This window comes from Muscardinus avellanarius (assembly GCF_963383645.1).
Source record: "Muscardinus avellanarius genome assembly, chromosome: 21".
In the NCBI taxonomy this organism is placed as follows: domain Eukaryota; kingdom Metazoa; phylum Chordata; class Mammalia; order Rodentia; family Gliridae; genus Muscardinus; species Muscardinus avellanarius.
The window spans coordinates 5,151,570-5,174,292 of record NC_137807.1 but is presented as its reverse complement, the minus strand read 5'-3'; the positions used below and the strand labels follow the sequence as shown (position 1 = coordinate 5,174,292).

At 46.2% G+C, this 22,723-nt stretch overlaps 1 protein-coding gene across 1 annotated transcript in view; it reads left to right on the top strand.

The window, feature by feature from the left end:
* The window catches only part of TMEM132D (transmembrane protein 132D), a gene marked incomplete at both ends in the record, with an annotated part of 513,762 nt that overhangs the window by 342,431 nt on the left and 148,608 nt on the right, over positions 1-22,723 (top strand). Inside the window, one exon of the mRNA XM_080717677.1 lies at positions 19,626-19,809. Within this exon, the coding sequence (XP_080573803.1) occupies positions 19,626-19,809 (184 nt within the window). The remainder of the gene's footprint in view (positions 1-19,625; positions 19,810-22,723) is intronic.

Here is a 22,723-nt window from a genome sequence, read left to right as displayed (position 1 = left end):
TTCGAAAAGTCTCTAGTGATGTAATTAAAATTCTGTTAGCCGCTTCTGATTGGTAGAGCTAAAGTTCTATTTCTCTTTTCTTTCTTTGAATGTGCTTCTATTGGTGCATTATACTTTTACATTATAATGCCAATCATGTTGACAGTGACATACATGGATTGAACCCATGGGTATTCTCTGTGCTACACCCCCAACTCTTGTTAAAAATTTTTTTGAAACAGGGTCTCACTAAATTGCCGATGCTGGCTTCGAATCTGTGATCCTCCCATCTCAGCCTCCCAAGTACTGGCATCATAAGCATATGCCTCTACATCCAGCTCTCTTTTTCTTTTGTTTCTGAGAAATGGCTCTAGGTTCACTTATATTTGCATTTATCTTTCAAACATGAGCACCACCTTCCTGCCCTCTTTCCAACCAAGCATCAGTTTCTACCTGTGTTCAAGCCCCTGGATTCCAACTTCATGAGCTGGGGCAACGCCCTGGGAAGCCTCAAGAACAATACCTGCCAATCTGGACTCTAGATCAGCTTAAAGTCAGAACTTTGGGGACTGCATCTCTGGCTTCAGGTTATCAACCTTGGAAGAGGTTCTAATGTGCTGAGTGACTTAAAGAGCAGCCTTAAGGCAAGAGTTCATGTTTCTGTCACCAGGATGCTTTTAGAATCCAGGTGCCCAGGAGCCTCCTGGACCCCTGGGGCAGGAACCAGGACACGGACTCAGGCTGAGTCAGTAACAGATTCCCAGACGAGCCCCCCTCTCACTGGAAGGTTCAGGACAACTGTTCAGGTGAAATATTCTCCAGATTATTTCCCAGATTGGATGCAATTACTGTCCTGTACAATTTGGCTTCCTTGCAGCTCACGAACAGTTTCTTTCAATAATGGGTCCATGTTGGGATGATGAGAGGAATTTTTTACAACACTGAGTTCACAACCATGGCACATCCTGGACGCATTTGATCACCAAAGGTGATCACCAAAGGTGGGACCCTGACATCAATACTTCCCTATTACACAAGCCATTACGATGTATAGCCAACATCACAACCACACTATCCTGAACTAGTGCCGCTTTTGTCTGTGGGGGAGACACAACCACAGATGCTGAGTTTGAACCATAATGCCTCCTGATGGGGCTGATTGTAAACTGCTCTGTGTTTACTGATGTCAGCACTGAATAATTGACTGAATTATTGTAAGGTTGAGCCTAATGTAGTTGATATTGATTAATCATCTCTCTCCGATAATGTGGCAAATTACCATTGAACCTGTGGAGGCAGTAATGACATGAGCGGAACAAGGCTGGCTGGTGGGCGAGCTCCTGAGCAGAGGGTGGTGGCTGAGTCTGTGCCCATTGAGAATCCTCTGGTTTGCCATCCCAGGATCTGGTTCATCTAAGTGCTTAGTGTGGCGAATCTGTTCCCTTGCCATTTCTGGCTCCCAGCAGCTGCCTGTACTTGTGACTGCCTGCCTGTACTTGTGGCTGCCTACCTATATTTTTGACTGCCTACCTGAACTATTGGCCACCTGTCTGTAATCGTGGCTGCCTGCTTGTACTTGTGGCTGCCTGCTTGAACTTGTGGTTACCTGCCTATACTTGTAGCTGCCTACTCATGACTGCCTGCCTAAACTTGTGGCTGCCTGCATAAACTGTGGCTGCCTGCCTATACTTGTGGCTGCCTGCCTATACAAATGCATGCTTGCTTTCATGGCTGCCTGCCTATCCTTCCTCCACTGCCAAAGCCTCTCACCCACCTCTTCTCTGACCTCTGTTCCTGCAACCATGTGGCTTCCCTCTCCCCTGTATTGAAACTTGCAGCCATTTTCCTCCTGTAAGGTACCTGGGATTGCATTTAGGGCCACCCAAGTAGACCATGGTCATCTCTTCACCAAGATCCTCAACTTAATCATCCTTGGGAAGTTCCTGTTGGCAAGTCAGGCAGCAGTCACAGGCTCCGTGGGTCATGCTATGGACATCTTTGCAGTCATTACCAGTTAACCACACTGAACCTTACTGGAAGAAGTGCTGGGGTGATAGGCAGCCCAGGGGAGTCCGAGTTCTGCCTTCATTCTGTCTCCACTGAGGGCTCGTGCTGTGGGAATAAGGTCCGGATGGAAGCAAAGACCTTTCCCTCTTGAGCCCCCTTCAGCATGTTGAACTGTGCTTGTCTTCAAGGGTAGGCTCTGAGGATAAGGATGGCTATTCTCCCAGTTCTTATAGATGTCCCACAGTGAGAAAAGAGTTCAATCTTCAATGCTAGACAGGGAAAAATCAAAGCACTACCCTGTGTTTTGAGTAGCAACTAGTGTTTCTCTGGCCCTCATAAACACTAAACAAAGCTCATTCTGGATTGATATATGACTGAAACTTAAAGATTGTACGAGGTATATCCTCCCAAACCCTTTGCTAGGTTCACACCAGCATAGTCCTCAACACTTGGCATAATTTAGTTCACCTAATTAACAGTGCCATACTGGGATGGTCTCATACAACTGTGCCTGTCATGTACTATGCAATTTTTTCTTTTATTGTGGTACTGGACATGGAACCCAGGGACGCTCTACCTCTGAGCTACACCCCCAGCCCTATTTTTTATTCTTTATTTGAAACAGGGTCTCACTGAGCTGCAAAGGGCCTCACTAAGTAGCTGAGGCTGTCCTCGAACCGCGATCCTCTGGTCTCAGCCTCCCAAATGCTGAAATTACAAGCGTGCGCCACCATCCCCGACTGCAGTATGCAGTTTAGAGAGGCATCGTGTTATTCCATTCATGGAGCCTCCGATAGGTAGGTGGTCAGTGCGTGGTCTCTACACCACACCAGGATGCTCTCAGCGCTCAAGGGACAGTTACACTTTTTGATGACTGTGTTGTGGTGTAAACCCTGTGGGTTAACAAGTCAAGCATCATGTAACATAATTAGTTCCATTGTCAGGACTGTTTCGCTGTGATTTGCTCCAGAGTCCTTCTGTCGACCATGGGGCTCAGATCCTTGTAGCTGCCATCTCTTCTAGAGAATTCATGATGAACAAATTGCTTTCTCTTCTCTGAAGCTGTCCATGAACAGCACGGACCATGGAGGCTGACAGATGTGTGTCCAGAGCTGGAGATAGAGGAAGGCACAGTTCAGTTCTGCGTCCTTCACACGGAACTGATAATCAGCATCCTTAAATGGCTGGATAAGAAAACTCTCAAATTCTCCTTCCTTGAGAAAGGTTTCAGTCAATCCCCTATCCTCCCTGAAACAAACAAACAAAAAATACCAGCATCGATGCAAAAGATGATCTTTAATTATATTTAAACCACGAGGCTTAGCTGAATGTATTGACATTTATACCGAGAAATTAATTGACATTCTATTAACCTCAACCAGCAAATTAATTCCTCAGTCTCAGACCCCGAGCACCCAAAGGCTGGAACATGATTATGTATTGATCACAGGACGCGGCAGCCTGGTGATTTCACGTGGGAGTTTAAAGAATCAGAAGCCACTTTTTTTCTAGGTGGTGTCAGCTAGGTACATATTGAAATTTTTTTTATCACAAAAGAATAAAACATCTAAGACCCTCACCACCTTCATTTTTCAAATCAAACGGGAGTCGAGAAAACCACCAGTATGTAGAGCCCTGACCATCACAATCAATTAATAATCCTTCTCTCATTTTCTAATGAACTGAGAGCACATCTCTCTACTCCAGCGACTCCACAGCATGCGTAAAGGAGATCAGGAAACCAGGAATAGGGAAAGAGAAATGATCTCTGCCCAACGTTTATTTTGAAGTTGAGCCGATGGTGTTAGATCATACATACTTCTGATTTTTTTGTGGTTTATTTTTGTACTAGGGATTGAACCCAGGGGAATTCTACCACTGAGCTATACTCCCATCCATTTTATTTAATTTATTTTTTGTTCTGAAACAGGGTCTTGTTAGGTTGTTGTTAGTTTCCCTAAGTTGCTGAGGCTGGCTTCACTCCTGCAATCCTCCTGTCACAGCCTCCCAAGTACTAGGATTACTAGGTGGGTGGGTGTCACCACACCTGTCTTCATGCATTGGCCATCACATGTGACTTAGCTGCCAGGAGCAGATGTTCAAGGTGTAACCTCACTGGCTGAAGACAGTCCAGTAGCATCCCCTATGGGAGGTTGCTTTTTCTTTCCCTAACAAATGGTACCAGAATCCTTGCCAAGACCCCTGGACCCCACTCACATCCCTCTTCCTTTACCCTGCCTGCTTACATGGGCTGTAGAGAGATTCCTGGTAGCATGTCTTCTCTTTAATACAAAATTGATGGGCTGAAAGAAATAGCACTGAGCCGGAGATGGTGGTGCGCACCTGTAATCCCAGTACTTGGGAGACTGAGACCGGAGGATCACAGGTCCGTGTCTGTCTTCAGCAAATTAGCAAGATCCTTGGCAATTTAGTGAGAACTTGTTTCCAAATGAAATGTAAAATAGGGCATGGGGTGTATCTCAGAGGTAGAATGTCTTGTTCTAGCCCCAGAACCACAAAGGAGGAGGAGGGTGATGGTGAAAAAGGAGGAGGAGGAGGAGGAGGGGAAGGAGGAGGAGGAGGAGGAGACGATGACGACTATAACGATGGCAACGACAATGAGGAGGAGGTAGAGGAAGAAGAAGACAATGACAAGGAGGAAGAGGAAGAAGATGAGGAGGAGTGGGAGGAAGAGGAAGAGGAGGAGGAGGAAGAGGAGGAGGAGGAGGAGGAGGAAGAAGAAGAGGAGGAGGAGGAGGAGGAAGAGGAGGAGGAGGAGCAGCAGCAGCAGCAGCAGCAACAACAACAACAACAACAACAACAACAACAACAACAACCAGATATTGAAAGGAAAATACTTTTGATTGGATATTCTCTAGAGCCAAGTCTAGAGGGAAATGCAGTGGCATATGACATTTTCACCCCACTTACCAGGCTGAGGGAGTGGGCGCCCCAAACCTGGTGCCTCAAACCTAGATTCTTCTTCTCATCCCCAAGAGGAGAGCTCTAGGTACTCAGGAGCCGACCGCACAGTGCCATTTTCTCACCTTCCTGTCACCAAACCGTATTCCAGTTTGATGTTTTCAGCCCCAGACACACCTAGGGCTTCCTCACAGATGCCGAGTGGGGAGTCTAGGGCATCCTGGACACCTGTCTGTGCAGACAAGATGTGATCCCGGCAGCCTGCAGTCCTGGCAAGAGCCCTAATGTGTCTGTGGCATCCAGACTGATTTCTCTGTTTTATTTTAGGACAAAAAACTCCTAACAAAAAGAAATGTATAGAAATAAACTATCTCCAAGTGCATATGTTTAAGAAAATGTCACACCGTGGAGATGAAACATTTGGCTTTATTTCTCCCTCTGCTTGGACGAAGATTCCAACCATGTGTGGAAAATGCTTTCCTATCCTTTGGGAGTTGCTGGGGAGGGGGCATCTCCAGAGGAATTCAAGGGCATTTATCTTTAAATAGAATTTTGCAGCCAGGCGTGGTAATGCAGGCCTGGAACCCCAGTTCTTAAGAGGCGAAGACACGTGAATCGCTGGTTGGAGGACAGCCTCAGCAAAAGACTCTCATCAACCTCACGAGACCCTGTTTAAAAAACAACAGGTTGGGGTGTAGTTTGGAGGTAGCATGCTCATGGGTTCAATTCTCCTTACCAAAAAGAAAAATAAATAGAGTGTTGCCTCTCTCTTGTGGTTTCGGATTCTCCACCTCCCTCTCAAGGCTCACTTCTGTTGGTGGAAACTTGGGAAGCACTGTTGGGTGGCAGGTGGCAGGTGTCCTTCTTAAGAAAATTTAAGTGGAACAAGGTAAAATAGAGGTGAATCAAACTAATAAAAAAGAGGAACAGATGAAGTTGGGTTGGGAGCTTACCTTCTAAAAAATGAAGCTTATAACCCAGAAGGTAAGTGGATCTTATCTGAAATAAACCAGTTATAATTAGAACTATGGGCTTATTGTGTGTGTGCGTGTGTGTGTGTGTGTGTGTGTGTGTGTGTGTGTGTGTGTGTATCACTAGAGATTGAAACCAGGGGTGTTCTTTAAAATGCTACATCCGTAGCCTTATTTGTTGTTATTTTGAAACAAGGAAGGTCTCACTAATTTGCAGAGAGCCTTGCTAAATTGCTGAGGCTGGTCTCAAAGACGTGATCCTCCTTTCTCAAATTCCCAAGTACTAGGATTACAGGCCTTTGCCATTAGACTCAGCTGTATGGGCTGATTGGACAGGAGGGGGAACCTCTCAGTAATAAACAGGCACTCCTTCAGTTGGGGTCATTTCTGGAAGAGTAACCTATGTCTTCATCAGTCAGCTTTCAGAGGCTCACCTCCTATGTAGGTTTTTGGTGTTTTTCCAGTACTGGGGATGGAAACCAGGGGCATTGTACCTCTGAGCTACACCCCCTGCCCTATTTTTTCTTCTTTATTTTCAAACAGGGTCTCACTGAGTTGCAAATGGCCTCACTAAGTAGCTGAGGTTGGCTGCAAACCTGTGATCCTCCTGTCTCAGCCTCCCGAATGCTGGGATGACGAGCATGTGCCACTACACCTGGCAGTACTTAGGTTTTAAAGTGCCCGACTTGCCACCATCTGTGCCGATGTCTCTTTTACAAACACTGACATATCGAAACTGCCATGTCCATGTTTATTGATTGTTTTTCTGTGTGAATCAATAATACTAGCGGTCTTCTCCAAGATCTCATTGACTCATCATTCAATATAAGACCTTAGCCTGGTGTGGTTATGCACACCTAGAATCCCAGTACTTGGGAGGCTGAGACAGGAGGACCACAGGTTCGAGGGCAACCTCAGCAACCTAAGGCCCTTCACAACTTAGCAAGACACTATTTAAAAAATAAAATAAAATAAAATAGGGCTGGGCATGGAACTCAAAGGTAGAACGCTCTTGAGTTTAGCCTCCACTGCCACCCCCTACACACAGAGGGAGATCTTTAAGGAGATTCCAGCTATCCCTTTGCAATAAATTGGTATGGTGCTGGCACATTATTGCATTGTATTACACAGACAAACAGCTCTCCACAGTGACATTTATGGACACAATGCAAATTCTAGGCAGGGAGAGAGAGTTAATGGGTCTAACTTTAGGCCAGCGGCACGTGACGTCGCGGATTGGCTCGAGTACCTTCCCTGCTCCCAGTCCTCCTGTTTGCTTCTGTTACTGCTGGAGAAGCTGGCCAGTTGGTGCTGACAGCTTCCTGGTCACCAGCCACAGGGAATCCACGAGTCGGGTATCTCTTTCCTTATACATTTGCAGAGGGCAGCGGCCAGGGGAGATGCTCACTGGGCAGGAAGATGATGGCTCTATCAACGAGAGCTTCAGATACTCAGGCAGATATAGCCATGAACATCAGTCCAGCTGACCCCCTCGCTGTGTAGATCAGCCCCCACGTGTCTCCGCAACCAGCCTTATTCCAGCCCAGCTTCCATTCTGGTCTATCCACCTTGTTTCTGGTTTGCCTCCAACCCCTTTGTAACATGAAAGTGCAGTGAGGTGTTCACACCATTAAACCTTTCCTTAAAGCCAGCCAGTGGGCCCTCACCTAAATGGGGAGGCTCCAGTGTACTTCTGCAGGAGGGACGCTCTGAGCACAGGAACACACGTGTTTGTCTGTAGAGGAGGCTTCTCCACCCGTGGACTGGCTGCAAGGTGGCATCCTTTCAGTCTAGAGCCCGGCATCAGACCCTGGCAATGTGGTGCTATGTGCCAAAACAGTTACAGAAGCCAGATTCCCCAAGAAAACAAGAAACGACAAAAAGCAAGACTACATGAGGAAGGCATTCAGGGGGGAGGGATTAGCAAGAAGATGGAGACGTGTTTCCAGGGGGGCCTCATCTCGTCTCTTCATCTCTTCTTGGATTGATTTTCGCATGACAGCCTCTCTCGACCCTTAGCTCCCCAGCCCCTTTGATCAAACCTGGAGATCTCCAGGGGCAGCTAAACTAATCTGAAGATCTCAGTTGTAGAGGAGAGAGAGAGAGGAGAGAGGAGAGAGGAGAGAGAGGGAGATTGAGATTGATTGATTGATTGATTTTCTTATCGGGCAGACCCAGGATGATGATGCCCTATAGAATGAGAGATTCTTCCCACACAAGGAAGAATTATATCCCTTGCTGTATTTGATATTCTAATTTTTATGTGTGTGATACTGAGAACTGAACCCAGGAACATTCTGCTTCTGAGCTACATCCCCAGCCGTATTTTGTTTTGGTCTCACTAAGTGATTAGGGTCTCACTAAGTTTCAGAGGACCCTGCTAAGTTGCAGAGGCTGGCTGCGAACTTTGATCCTCCTTTCTCAGCCTCCCAAATACTGGGATTAAAAGTACGCACCACCGCACCCAGCTTTCTAGAAATTTTTGTAGGGCCTATAACTCTTCTGCACATAGGCTTCTTTTTTTAACCTTTTTAACAATCAATCATTTTTTCCTATTTCAATTAACATGATTTTGTACTTTCTACTCTCCTATACAGATAAGCTTGCTCTATGGATTCTCCTTAGGGTAGGTTTTATTTCTGTGCTTGTCTGTGCAGGATTCTGCTATCTTATTTTCTTTTTCTTCTTATCCTGAATCATCTCAGGTCAACTCTTAAATCCCAGCTTGCTCATTATCAGTGGGTAGAAGTATTTGATTACATCATAATGTCTTCCACGGAGGTATTTACATATCCTAATAAGTGCTTTTTATTATTTGTAAAGGCTTAGTAACTTCCCATTTCTCTTAAAAGACTAGGGATTGGCAAACTTCTCCTACTGGGGTTAAAACCAGGCTGCATAATCTTTCTCTTAAAAATAATCTAAGTGTAGAAGTGCATGCCTGCAGCCCGGTGCTTGGGAGGCAGAGACCTGAGGGTCACAGGTTCATAGCCAGCCTCTGCAAATTAGTGAGATCCTGTTTCCAAATTAAAAAAAATAAAATAGGAATGGGAGGGTATCTCAGAGATAGAATGGCCTGCGTTCAATCCTCAGTACTATTTACTACTACTATTACTACTACTACTACTACTACTACTACTACTACTGCTGCTGCTGTTGCTGCTGCTGCTGCTGCTGCCGCCGCCGCCGCCGCCGCTGCTGATAACGATGATGTTGGATGCATGGCACATTCCTGTAATCCCAGTTCTTGGTAGGCTGAGACAGGAGAATCCCAGCCTCAGCCACTTAACAAGACTGTGTTTCAAAATAAAACATTAAAAAGGGCTTGAGCCAGACGTGGTGGCGCACGCTTGTAATCCCTGCGCGCTGGGGAGACGGAGACAGGAGGATCGCGCAGGTTCGAAGCCAGCAGCGCTGGCTTAAGAGACCCTGTTTCCAAATAAAAGTATATAAAAAATAGGTCTGGGAGTGTAGCCCAGAGGTAGAAGGGCTTCCAGGAACCCCAGTACCAAAAAAAAAAAAAAGGGCTTGGGGGGTATAGCTCAGAGATCGAGTGTCTCTGGGTCCAATCCCCAATACCACAAAAAATTAATAGTTTAAAAACCATTTTTAGTCAGGTGTGGTGGTGCATGCTTGTAATCCCAGCATTTGGGAGGCTGAGACAGGAGGATCACAGTTCGAGGACAGCCTCAGCTACTTAGTGAGGCCCTTTGCAACTCAATGAGACCCTGATTCAATATAAATAATAAAAAAATAGGGCTGGGGGTATAGCTTGGAGGTAAAATGACCCTGGTTTCATCCCCAGTGTAATAAATAAACAAACAAACAAACAAACAAACCATTTTTAGCTTAGGGAGGGTACATAAAAAAGCTCTGATTGGATCTGATTGACTGCTGTCACTTGCTGCCCAGTGTAATTACTATGCGGAAACCAAGGAGTAATCAAGATTATCAGACGGGCTTCAGATGATGGAGAAGCTCCACTGGAGCCAAGGAGGTGGTCCGGGGAAAGGAGAGGGGAGAGGGAGGAGCGGGAGAGGAGTCACTTCCACGGACGTGTGTGAGAATGCCATGTCCGCCTCAGAACGCTGTATGGGAAAGGATCCAGGAGCGTCCCACCAAGTGCTGTGTGCACGCGCAGCGCTATCACTGTGAACCGCATTATGATGTGGGACTATGATGCGCCAATAAATGCATATAAATAATTAACAACAGAAAATAAAGGGCTTATGTCACCCGGTGTAGTGTCGCATGCCTATGACCCAGGTACTTGGGAGGCAGAGACAGGAGGATCATAGGATTAAGGCCAGTCTCAGCAGCTTAGTAAAACCCCCAGCAACTTTGCAAGACCCTGTTTAAAAAAATAAAATATAGCTCAGAGATGGAATGGGCCTGGGGTTAATTCCCAGTACACACACAAAAAAATTGTGTGTGTATATATGTGTGTGTGTGTGTGTGTGTGTGTGTGTGTGTGTGTGTGTGTATTTTTCCACCTGTTGCTCACCTGCGTCTCAGGCCTCAGCCCCAGGATCTCTGAGGATTCCAGCCGCTGGTTCCCTTAGTTTGGGGGATGCATCCTGCTCTCCCAGGGCAGAGCACCTGGATGTGTTTCCTCTTCCTGCCAGGAAGTCAGGAAGTCAACTCCTACCATGTTCCACGGTGATCACTGCCCAAGCTCATTTTTCCCGGGGAAATTGTCCTCACCTCCCTGACGACCCTAGGTCCTCTGACAGGGTCTCTGGTCTCACTGTGGACGACTTCATTCATCTGTGTTCAGAGTGGACGACTTACACTTGTGGGCAGGTTCACAAATGCTGTGTCAGTCCTCCGCGCAGCAGGGGGCGCTCTAGAGTCTGCCAAGCCCCCGGAATTGAGGCACTTGCCAATCAACTATGGTGTCCACACTCCCAGCAGGGCTAGTGTCAGGCTAGCAAAGAGATGTCTAGGCTTGAAGGGCTTGGGGAGAGTAGCACAGGTAACCACCAAAGTCACCCTCTGCAGCTAACCCAGGATCTAAAACCCTACCACCCAGAACTCATCACCCATAAATAGCAAGAATTCCAGAAAGAAAGCCTGGCATGGAAGCCCATACCTCTAATCCCAGCCTCTGGCAGCCTGAGACAAGGGGATCGCGGATTTGAGACTAACCTCAGCAACTTAGGCCCTCAGTAACCTCGAGAGACCCTGTTTCTAAATAAGACAATCAAGTAGGGTTGGGGCTGGGGGAGGGTGTAGCTTGGAAGCAGAATGCCCCTGGGTTCAATCCCCAGCATCATACAAGAGAAAACAAATAAATATGTATGCCTCTACCATCTTGGACCCCATTAAGATGTATGGCTACAATACACCAATAAAAAAAAGTAAAAAAAATAAAAGTGAAGCATAATAAACAATAAGTAAAACAATAAATAAAAAGATGACTTCCAGAAATGCCATGTGGTTTACTGTTCTAAGTGACCTGACTGACTGATTGATCAATCAATCGAATGATTAATGGGAGAGAGAACTGGGGTGGCGTTCAATGATGCGCAAGTAGAAAGACACAGCCTGGCTCCAGCCTTCCCAGGTTTTCTTTTGCCAGAACGTCTCCGGTCACCAGAGAGTACGTGAAAAGACAGATTTATGGTGACAAAAATCTCATTCTAAAGTACATACATTAAAAAGAAATCATGCATATTTTACTTCCTAATAAGAGGTTTTATACTGAATATGCTAATGAAAAAGTTAGAAGAAAAATATATGTCGGTAATGGAAAACTTTAATAGTGTGATAATGTCCAAGAAGAAACAATTTGTTTGAGTAATGCCCTCATTTTCATCTTGAAAATGAGGTGTGAAGGTGGAGATGGGAGGACAATAGAGGTTCTTGCACACGGGAGACACCCGGTAGCCCCTGTCTGTGTTTGATGCAAATTTCCCAATGGCCATTGTGGGGAATCCTGGAGGAGCGCAGGAAGGCTGAGGTGGCGTGAGCATCGCTGGGCCCCTGGGACGGCATCCTGTCTCCACTTGCTTCTTACCTCTGCTCCAATCAGAATCTCCCACGTCACGTCGCCTTGATCAGTGGCATGTCGTATACACCTTATTTTAATGTTTGTCGAGCTTTCTTTGAAGCCGATACCAGACAAGGATTTGGGTGTGGCTGTTGGTGAAAGACCTACTCCTGGGCGAACGTGCTCAGGACAGGGGACATTCTTCATGGTGCCTACGTGAAGAATTACAGGAGCCCTAGACTGCTAAGATCATCGTCATCTGTGCTTGATGATCAGTAGACTCCGGGATGTGTCTGAGAGGCTACCCTATCCTGCTTCCTGCTTGGTTTCTTTCAAAGGATGTAAACAAGACAGACAGGGAGGGGGGTGGATCTTGGCCTTAAAACGCCAACACTGGTAGCAGCCCTACCGGGGAAAGAAACTGAAACCGCAGCTCTGGAAGAATAGAAGTAATAAGGAGTCTCCGGCAAAGCGTGGGTAGCTTTAGGATGACCCCAGAGGACACTCAAGACTATGATTCCCCTGAATTTAGCCCCACTAGAGAAAAGGGGGCGAGAGTTTCCAGATTCTGCACCAACAGACTCTATTAGGGGTGACCTTCCAGGCACACAAACTCTCAGGCAGCTGCCCCCTCTTTGCATTTGTAGACAAGGTAGCTCTGCAGATCAGAAGGGGCTGTCCCAGGAGAGCCACGGGTACACCATGTTAGAGACAGCCATGCTCACAAGCAGAGTTACAGTCCCCAGAGTGATGAGAGAAGAAGGGAACTCAGGTTCCCCCAATGCTATCCCCTGCAAAGGAAGGATAGCATTCCCCATGCAAGGGAGCTTTAGAATGTGTTCCGGATTCTTTGTGACACACCTCACATTATTTTCTAAGGAAAGGGTCATCTACGTATGAGACTAGCTCTCTGGCTTTATGTTGGTTTCCTGAGACTTTACCGATTCCTGCATGGGAGTACCATCTGTTGGAGCCCAAGTTGGAAATGGAATTTCACTCTGCTCCCCCCTCTACCCTGCCCACGTTCCACGCAACACTCACACACACGCTGGAAGCCAGTCGCCCTTGTGGGCGGGCGCAGCAGAGTGGAGTCTAATCTTCAGTGAGTTTTTTTAAGGACCTACAATAATGTATTGGTTTTCTAATCTGAAAGACAATGCAGGTAGCTCTAAGATGCATCGCTGTGCACTCCAATGTGCCGCTGTTAGTGGTTCTCCTGCTCTCCGGCCAATGTCTACATGGTTTTTGATCTCCCCAAACAAACCGCTGAGCTTTCAAGTCTAATGTGCCCATTCCCATGTCTCCACTTTGATTTACAGAAACATCATAGAACTTAACGAGCTGGCAGAGGACCCCACAGGCAAAGTTAATTTCAAAGTATCTTGTTCCAAAAATGTCCCCACTTGACTTGTGCAGAATTATTTTTGAAGCATTCCGATTCTGTTTCTGGGCCTCGAGTTAGCTGCATATGATGTGCAGACCTGTGTTTGTAGGGCGAGAAGGAGGTCTCTCTTCTGGACTCTATTCTCATGAGCACGTTGCTCTTGAGCTGCAGAAAGTGGTGGGAGAATGTAATACTGCGATCGAGAGGTCGAGAGTGGGAGGCCGGTGGTTGGATCATCTGCGCCTTCACGTACCCGCTGGGGGACCCTGGATCATTCTCTTCCTTCTCTGAGTCTAGGTTTCTCACCTATAAATCGAGAGTAATGACATTATCTTATTCATAAGAATACTTTGAAGATTACGTGAGATCAGACATATTTCCGTGTATGTGTATTTGTATGCAATACTTGAGACTGAACCCAGGGGCATTCTTCCTCTGAGCTACACCTCCCCGACCCAATTTAATTTTTTTTTTAAATTTTGAAACATGAGCTCACTAGGCTGAGGAGGGCCTTGATAAGTTGCTGAGGCTGGCTGCCAACCTGCCATCCTCCTGTCTCAGCTTTGCAAGTATGAGGATTACACTTGTACCGCCATATCCAGCTTATCAAGAGCTCTTAAAACCATGCTTGATGAGTGATAACAAATAGAGGCCCATTGCTACATTTTCTGTAAATAGAGGCACAGGAATCTGAAAATAAGATTTGAACCTTTAAGTTAGGATGTTAGTACACTTATGCACATAGGCATTTTGTTCGCCCAAATGGAAAGCTATTCACTTTTGTGGTCTGTATTGCTTGTCTGTGTTGACGATGCTTGAGGAATCTTGCAGAAGCCAAGAGAACTAAATTAAAAGGATATATGCATGGCCTAGAAGAGTAATAATAATCGTACTAATAAACTGAACACGGCAGCACACACCTGTAATCCCAGGACTTGGGAGGTTGAGACGAGAGAATCGCAATTTTGCAACCAGCCTCAGCAACTTAGTAAGGCCCAGCACGACTTAACGAGACTCTGTTTCAAAATAAAAAATAGAGCTGGGGGTATAGTTCAGATGTAAAATGTCCCTGGGTTCAATCCCCAGTACCACATACACACAAGCATACACATGCACACACACACACACACACACACACACACACACACACACACACACTAGTCAATATTACCATTAATATTTAAACATTTGAAAAGCAATTTGGCCTCAAGTTCTGCTGAGGGGTTTCTGCAAACTGTCGAGTTTAGTTTCTGTTTTTGAGCTTCCTAGTTATGACCCTGGAAGGTATGGTCTCTGTGTTGGCGCAGAGTCACACTTTCTAAAAGGGCTGTGTTACTTCTGGCCCGCAGTTTGACTCTGTTTACACGAAACACTTTCTAGTGAAAAGCATTGGCTCTTTAATACAGTTACAAAGGAGCCCATGCATGGGAACATGGTTGACGAATAAGGAGACCTACGCCATGCCGGGGACCTGCTTCGTGGTGTCTGTACAAGTAGTCTACCCAGCTCAGAGCCCTCAGCTTCTGCACACACGAGCCCGTCAATGGGCATCTGGGCTGTGTCTGGGAGGCTCATCCTCTCTGCTTCCTGCTCAGGGTCTTCTGTACCATGCAAGATGGGGAGGAGGGCAGAGCTTAGCCTTAAATATCCATCCCTGGTAGTAGCCATACCAGAGCCAGAAACTGCAATCTCAGGCAGGTCCCACACCCAGCTCACTCTTAGGCATATATGCTTGCCAAAGCCCAGAGCTGTCCACGGTACAAAACCCACAGCAGCACCGCCTTCTAGCAGCCAAACTCCGTGCCTGTTCCAGTGTGTGTCTCTGTGTGCATATGTGTGTGTGTGTGTGTGTGTGTGTGTGTTTGTACTTCTTTTTTAAGATTCAACAACAAAATTCAAGTTTTTATTGAATGTCATAGTTCAGCAGGCGCAGTTAGACACGCTATTGTCTTACTTGTTTTTCCTTATCAAATTGCAAAACTTCAAATTATCACAAGTTTTTATAGTCTCATGAACATATTTAATCTGAGCTGGTCATGGTGGCTTGTCATCCCAGCATTCGGGAGGCTGAGGCAGAAGGATCGTGGTTCGCGGACAGCCTCAGCTACTTAGTGAGGCCCTTTGCAACTCAGTGAGACCCGGTTTCAAAATAAGGAATAAAAAAATAGGGCTGGGGGTGTAGCTCGGGGGTAGAAAAGCCCTGGGTTCCATCCCCAGCACCACAAAAAATAACATGTTTAATCTGTAGTGATTATTTTCTAAATAACACGGTTTTACTGGTGCACTATAATTATATATCATACTGAAGCAAAGAGTGAGAAGAATATCTGTGCAAGCAGTACTTTCCCTCCAGCATTTCCCTCCAGGGCTGACCCCCTCCCTCCTCTTCCCTGTATACGTAATTGAAACGAACATTGGTAATTTCTCATCTATACATGGCATTAGTTCAACAAAACCAATATAAAACTTCAAAATTAAAAAAAAAAAACTAAAATAGGCTTCCCTCTTCCAGGTTTTGCTTGTTTGCTTTATCTTTGCTGTAATAGGGATCAAACTCAGGGGCTCACGTATGCTAGCACTTTACCCTTAGTCCTTTTTTAAATTTTGAGGCAGGGTCTTGCTAAGTTGCCTGGGTTGGCCTCGAACCTGTGATGCTCCTGCCTCAGCCGCGAGTTGCTGGTGTTACAGGTACACACCACCACACCTCACTCTTATTTCAAATCATTGGACTCACCTGTGGGGAGGGGTGGGGTGGGGAGGCTCTGGGTGGGGTGAGCTGTGTCCAGCAGAGTAGGGCAGAGACGCTCCCATGTCTCCCCCGTGCCCTGGGCTGGAAGTCTGCTCTTGGGCCTTCTGCTTCACACTCATGAACATCTGAAATTCAGAAGCTTCCCCCGCCTGGGCTCACCTGCGTCTTCACAGACATGACTAATCACGTCTTCCAAACCCACTCACGTAGTGCATGCTGACATAACACTATTGTATACAGGATGTGCACAGGGGCACAGGCCTCTGCAGAAACTTTGATAAACCTGACTCTGTCATTCACAACCCCAGCTGCACACCAGAGTCTCCGAATAGAGAGAAATGCACCAGGTGTTTTGTGTGTGTGTGTGTGTGTGTGTGTGTGTGTGTGTGTGTGTTTCTAGCAGCTATATAACTTCAACACACCAATGAAAGTTTAAAACTAAGGAAGATTCCAGGCATGGTGGCGCACGCTTGTAATCCCCGCACTTGGGAGGCGGAGACAGGAGGATCACACAGGTTCGAAGCCAGCCGCGCTGGCTTAAGAGACCCTGTTTCCAAATAAAAATAAGTATAAAAATAGATCTGGGAGTGTAGCCCGGAGGTAGAAGGGCTTCCAGGAACCCCAGTACCAATAATAATAATAATAATAATAATAATAATAATAATAATAATGATGATGATGATATAAGGAAGATGGGGGAAGACAGAAAGGAAAAAAAAAAGAAAGAAAGGAAAAAGAAATGTATTCCTGCCTTAGCTCAAGAACAGTCAGAAGACTGCAGGGATGGGGCTGGCCATTGTTTTTGCTTTGTTTTGTGGTGCTGGGGATGGAACCCAGGGGCAATTTACCAATGAGCTACATCCCCAGCCCTATTTTATTGTTCAGTTCAAAACGGGGTCTCACTAAGTGGCAGAGGGTCTTGCCAAGTGGCTAAGGCTGGTCTCCAGCCTTTGATCCTCCTGTCTCAGCCTCCCAAGCACGGGGATTACAGGTTTGTGCCACTCCAGCCAGCTCATTGGTTTATTTTTTTAAGCTTTCAGGGGCAGTTCCAATGAGAGGTAAGCTGGAGAGTCACAGTGCTGAGCAGATGCGTTACATAAACTTCTACTCAGCCTCCTATAGCTCCGTAGACTTCACCTGATAAACGCCAGGGTTATATTCCATGGAAAGCACAGTTTGAAAAAAGAGAAAAATGACCAGTCATTTCAGGACATGCACAGTTTGTGCACATGCACATACACACACACACACACACACACACACACACACACACACACACATGGCAGGATTACATTTTTATCTTTAGTTTTTATCTTTAGTTAAATGTAGTGAAGTGGTAAGCTGGGCGTGGTGGCGCTCGCTTGTAATCCCCGTGCTTGGGAGGTGGAGACAGGAGGATTGTGCAGGTTCGAAGCCAGCCGCGCTGGCTTAAGAGACCCTGTTTCAAAATATAAAAAGTAGGTCTGGGAGTGTAGCCTGGAGGTAGAAGGGATTCCAAGAACCCCAGTACCACCAAAATAATAATAATAATAATAAATGTAGTGAAGTGGTAAAACATCACCAAAGACACAATGGGAAGCTCTAAGCACTAAATGTTTACAAAGGGATATTAAAATTCAAATTTCCACGATTCACTGAGAGGCACACAATGAGATATTCAAAGTCTGGGTCACCAGGTGCAGAAAGCATAAAAGAAAGAGTCAGGAGCTCAGCCCGAGTGCTACAGAGCTTTGGAGAAGTGCCCAAAGGCACGGAGAGCTTTCAAGCAAGGATCCACACGTGGAAAGTGTGGCCGCAAGCCACGTAGGATGCACAGCCTTCGTGACGTCGGCCTGGATTCCCACGTTAATAATTCCCAATTTAGCACGCTTCATCAAAGAGAGGGTGCTCAGCTTACAAGAGATGTTGTTTCTGTTGCATCTACGCCAGGAGAGAGATCCCAGGCAGAGGGAGATCTGACAGTAGAGACCTTTCACATCAGGCTGCAGAGAGAGGAGAAGGAGGTGAAGCGAATAGGGCATTCACTAACTCGGTGGTGGTAGCTGGGTGTGGTGGTACACAGCTGTCAGCCCAGGACTTGGGAGGCTGAGACTGGTGGGTCGCAGGTTCGAGGCCAGGCTCAGCAACTTAGCAACCCCCTGTTGCCAAGTAAAACATAAAATAGGGCTCAAGGTGCAGCTCAGAGGTAGAATTCAATTCCCAGAATCAATCAATCAATCAATCAATCTCTCTCTCTCTCTCTCTCTCTCTCTCTCTCACACACACACACACACACACACACACACACACACACACTTGTAGTGCCATAGATGGATCTTGTAGGTGGTAAGAATTTAAATCTATGCAGATATCTATGAGTATTTACGATATAGTGAATTATAAACAAAAGACGGGGATATGAGGAATGAGGAATCCAGTATCTGACACAGATAAGGGTTTTGTTTTTTTCAGATTATTTGAGACGAGGCCCGCCCCTTGAAGCAGACAGAAGTTGGTAATGGCGTAGGGTATAAAGGGTAGGGTTGTTCAATTCTCTGTAAGAATTTGATTTTTAGGAGTTCCCACAGTAGCCCTGAACACAGCATCTACTCATTGTGTTCTGAAATCCCCCTTCCTTGAGACTGCTATGCGATGCAGCCCAGGACGGCCATTAGAGAGATCATCCCGTTGGTCATGAGAACGTGATACCACAGTCTTGTAAATTCTAAATATAAACACAAAGGTGCATTGTAGAGCACCTTAATCCCAAAATGTCTTCTTTGCAATCCCAATTGCAAAGAGCCTTTAGAAATGAACGTGGGAGACAGAAGTCGCTTTGGCCACTGAGGCTTAGGACGCGTCTCCCAGCTCTGTGAATTCCCACCTGCGTGTCCTGCGTTTCCTCTTCTGAGGGCGGCTGGCATGACACAGCTTCTTTTACCTGTCACATGGAGTAGCGGGCATTGTATAAAAACCAAGAGGGGAAGCCAGATCATTAAACCAACATCAAGAGCTGTTGAAATATCCCTAGCAGTCTAACTTGGCTCCATGTCCAGATTCCTGCCTGCAGGAGTCTGAGCTGTCTAAAAACTGGTATTTGTCACAATTACTCCTGTTCCAGGTAACATCTGGCAGCTCTGCCGTGCTCGACAGCACGGGTCCCTTGGCCCTGGGCTCTTATTCACGCCTGGCTTCTATTTCTCTGCAACTTTTATCTCACCAACATCAGAAAACAAAGGCTCATCTCCCTTCAGATGCCCTTAAAATTCTGTGCACCTCATTTGAACCAGCTGTGGCTTTGGAAGACAACATGAATGACACCGAGTTTTCTGAGAGGGAGGGAAAGTTCTCTACGTGGACAGAGGTCAGGGAGCATTTAAGAAATACAGTTACTGTTTGGTATCATTATCCACGACACCTGCTCTGGGGGTGCTGAGTAGCTGACAGAAAGAGGGAGTTGGGACCCAGGAACGATGGTTTCTGAACCCAGGCAGATGCCCCGGAACACAGGAATGATGCTTGGTCCTTAATATGCCCTTGAAATGAGCAACGCAAACCCCAAAGCATGCCTGTGGCTATGCAGAGGGGAATGGTCAGGTGTTGACTCTCCACCTCATAGTCCCTCTTTCCCTTCCTTTCCAGTGCGGATGGCCCTCGCTACGAAGTCCTGCAGATGGACATCAAGGTAGAGGAGCCCAGTGACCCACCCACCACACAGCTCATCACCTGGCAGGTGGAATACCCAGGAGACATCACTTCTGACTTGGGGGTGTCCAAGATCTACGTAAACCAGAAGGACCTCATTGGCGTTATCCCGCTGGCCATGGTAAGAAAGTCCCTGTCTTGGGCTCTGGAGATAGGATTCCGGGAAAGGAAAGCCCCCAGAGTTGAGATTGGGGAAGTGTGAGTGAGTGCTGGGATAGGGGAGAAACTGGACCTTGAAAGCGTCCTGGCGGTAGACAGTTCTAAAATAAGATACACTGCTTAACTCCAGGTATTAAATTTGGGTCTGCTTTGATGTGAAAATTACTGATGGTTTGCCAAATGCGTACCGTGCCATGCAGACTCTGCGGGGATTTTAAACACATGCAAGCGTAGAGACCAGATGCTTGCGAGGTATGAGTGGCCACGCCTAGTTGTTAGGAAAGTTGAAAACTCCGTGTCTGAGCAAACCCCGTGCTTAGACTCGGCGGCAAGGAAATCAGAGGAGAATGCGCTCTGCAAGGAGATGAGCTCCGTCTGCCACAGGCTTGTTTTCTGAGCGAGAAAGCCGAGGCTCAAGGAGGCCGACCATCTTGGGACCCGAGTGTTCGCCATTCTTGACTGCGCTCTGCAAGCATCCTCTAAAGCAAACACACATAAGTCAAGGTCTCCACTGAGGAGCCACGCAGCTCTATTTTATGTGTGCCTCGGCTTCTACATCTGTTCAGGGTGTACAGAGATAACCGCTGCTAATGAGGCCGTGGTGAGGATAAGACAATATCTGTAGGGTTCTTAGAAGGATGCCAGCCTGGCTTGGGCACACACAGGAGATGTCAGCCATGGTTATGATCACTTAGCTCTTGAAGGCAAAATGGTTAACGGCACCCAGAAATGGTGTCATCAACTCATTCAGGAAAGGGCTTGTTCACAGTCCCCATATTTCACAATACCAGCGCTAGGCAGTGTGCGTGCATCATGGATTCTCCAACCAGATGGAATGAACTGAATTCAAATCCCCTGGGTCAGCTGAGTTTCTAGCAAGGCTGTCTGAGCGGTTGCCTCTGGGCACCAGAGTAGAGTCCAAGTCCTCTCTCCTGGCTTGGTAAGAACATGCTTGCCATTGGCATTGGTGGTGTTTACTGTCATGAAATTACTTTTTTGGTAGTTTTATGTTCATTGAGGGCTATTTGCACACATTTTGATATAAATCCTAGCAATGTTAAGAGGCATAGGAATGCTGGCTTGCCTGGGCCACAGTGAAGGACAGGGATAAAGCCCCGTGGACGACGGGCAGGGTGTGTAGGAATCGGGTTGTCCAATAGTTGTCAGAGAGAGTCACACATGGACTGATGAGTGTCTTTAGAAAATTGTTCTGGCTACAGTGGATAATAAATTTAGGGGGTAAAAGGGGCATTAGAGAGAGAGAGAGAGAGAGTTAAGGGACTGTAACCTGGATTCTCTAGAAAACTGTAACACTAACCCAGAGGACTGAGTGTCAACCTATATCTTGCTTTCCAGTCTGGATGGGAGAAGCCTGGGGCTCATATGATGGCTCCAGGGATTTAGCACATAGCATCCATGACTGGGTGAGTCCAAAGGTGTTGTCTTCATCCCTGTGACCCCAAACTAATAGCAACCATGTCTGTGTTGTGGTCAGCAGACAGAGGTGGAGAGAGCCAGGGCAGGAGTGACCCCTTGCTGAGGGACTTTTGCTTCCTGCTATCAGCCAAAACCCCCGGCTGGTTAATGATCCACCTCTAGCTGCAAGAGAGGCTGGAAAGGGAGTGTTATTTCGGGAGAACTTGTTCTCAGCTAAACTCTTGCAATGGCAGAAGGAGGAAGGACAGACAGAGGCAATCCATCTGGGGAAGCATCGTGGTGTAAGGATGGTAGGACTTTCTGATGCACTGAAAAGGGTCATGATAAAAAGATGGAAGAAATTAATGAGTCCTGCCAATCAAATTTTTAGGAGAATGTTTTAGTCCAAAAAAACATTCTCTTTATTGTCTCCCTGACGCCGCTATGCAAGCTTAAGTGTAAGAATTTTTTCTACGTCAAAATATAGTATGGCATGTGGTCTTATATAGAACCCTTTGCCTACATCCCTGATTGATTCCTGGAGGTAAACTTTTGGAAGTAAATTTTAATCCAAGGACATGATTAAAAGGATATGCAATATTGTAATACTTTTTTGGTAACGGTTGCCAAATTGCCATCCGGAAAGTTTAACTAATTTACAATTCCACCTGCTGTGTATAATGATACCATTTCCCCACAACTTCACCAACACAGAATGTTAACTTTTTAGAAAAATAATTTATTAAGCAAAAATTATATCTCAGTGTTTTCTTAAATTTTCCCTCCTTGGGGTTACAGTTTCTGATTTTTTATTAAGCATTTTTTTCTTTGTCTATTTTCTTTTCCTACTGAGAATTCAACTTTTTATTACTTTTCTATCGTGTGTGTGTCTGGCCCAAAACCTAAGATCCTATTGTCTCAGCCTCCCAAGTAAGTGGGATGATAAGTGTGCACCGCTGCTCTTAGCTATAAATCTTTTTGTATAATGTGGAAAAACCCTACATGCCATTTAATTTCCCATCTTAATCCTTCTAGGTATAGGGTTTGTTAGTTTTAGTTGTGTTCAAGCTTCTGGGTGACAAATCTCTATAACTTTCCCATCTGTGCAAAGCTAAAACTCTCCCTCTTCCTCCCCCAGACACTGGTAACCACCTTTCCACATGTTCTACTGTCCTTTGATTAACATATTTCACGTATCCTTACCAATTTACTATTGCCTTCTGATTTTATGGGGTTTCTGGCATGCAAAGGTTTTTGCCTGTTTTTTCTTTGTTGTCGTTATTTTGTTTGTTCCTTACTGGTGCATTGTAATCATAGCTTGTAATGAAGTTCAGAGTAGCTGGGGCACAGATACACACACTTGTTGAGCCCTCCCCCAGTTACCACCCCACTCTCTCCCCCTCCCTCCCTTCCTGTGCTCAACACTGGTCGGCTTTAATAAATTTGCATATGTCCATCAT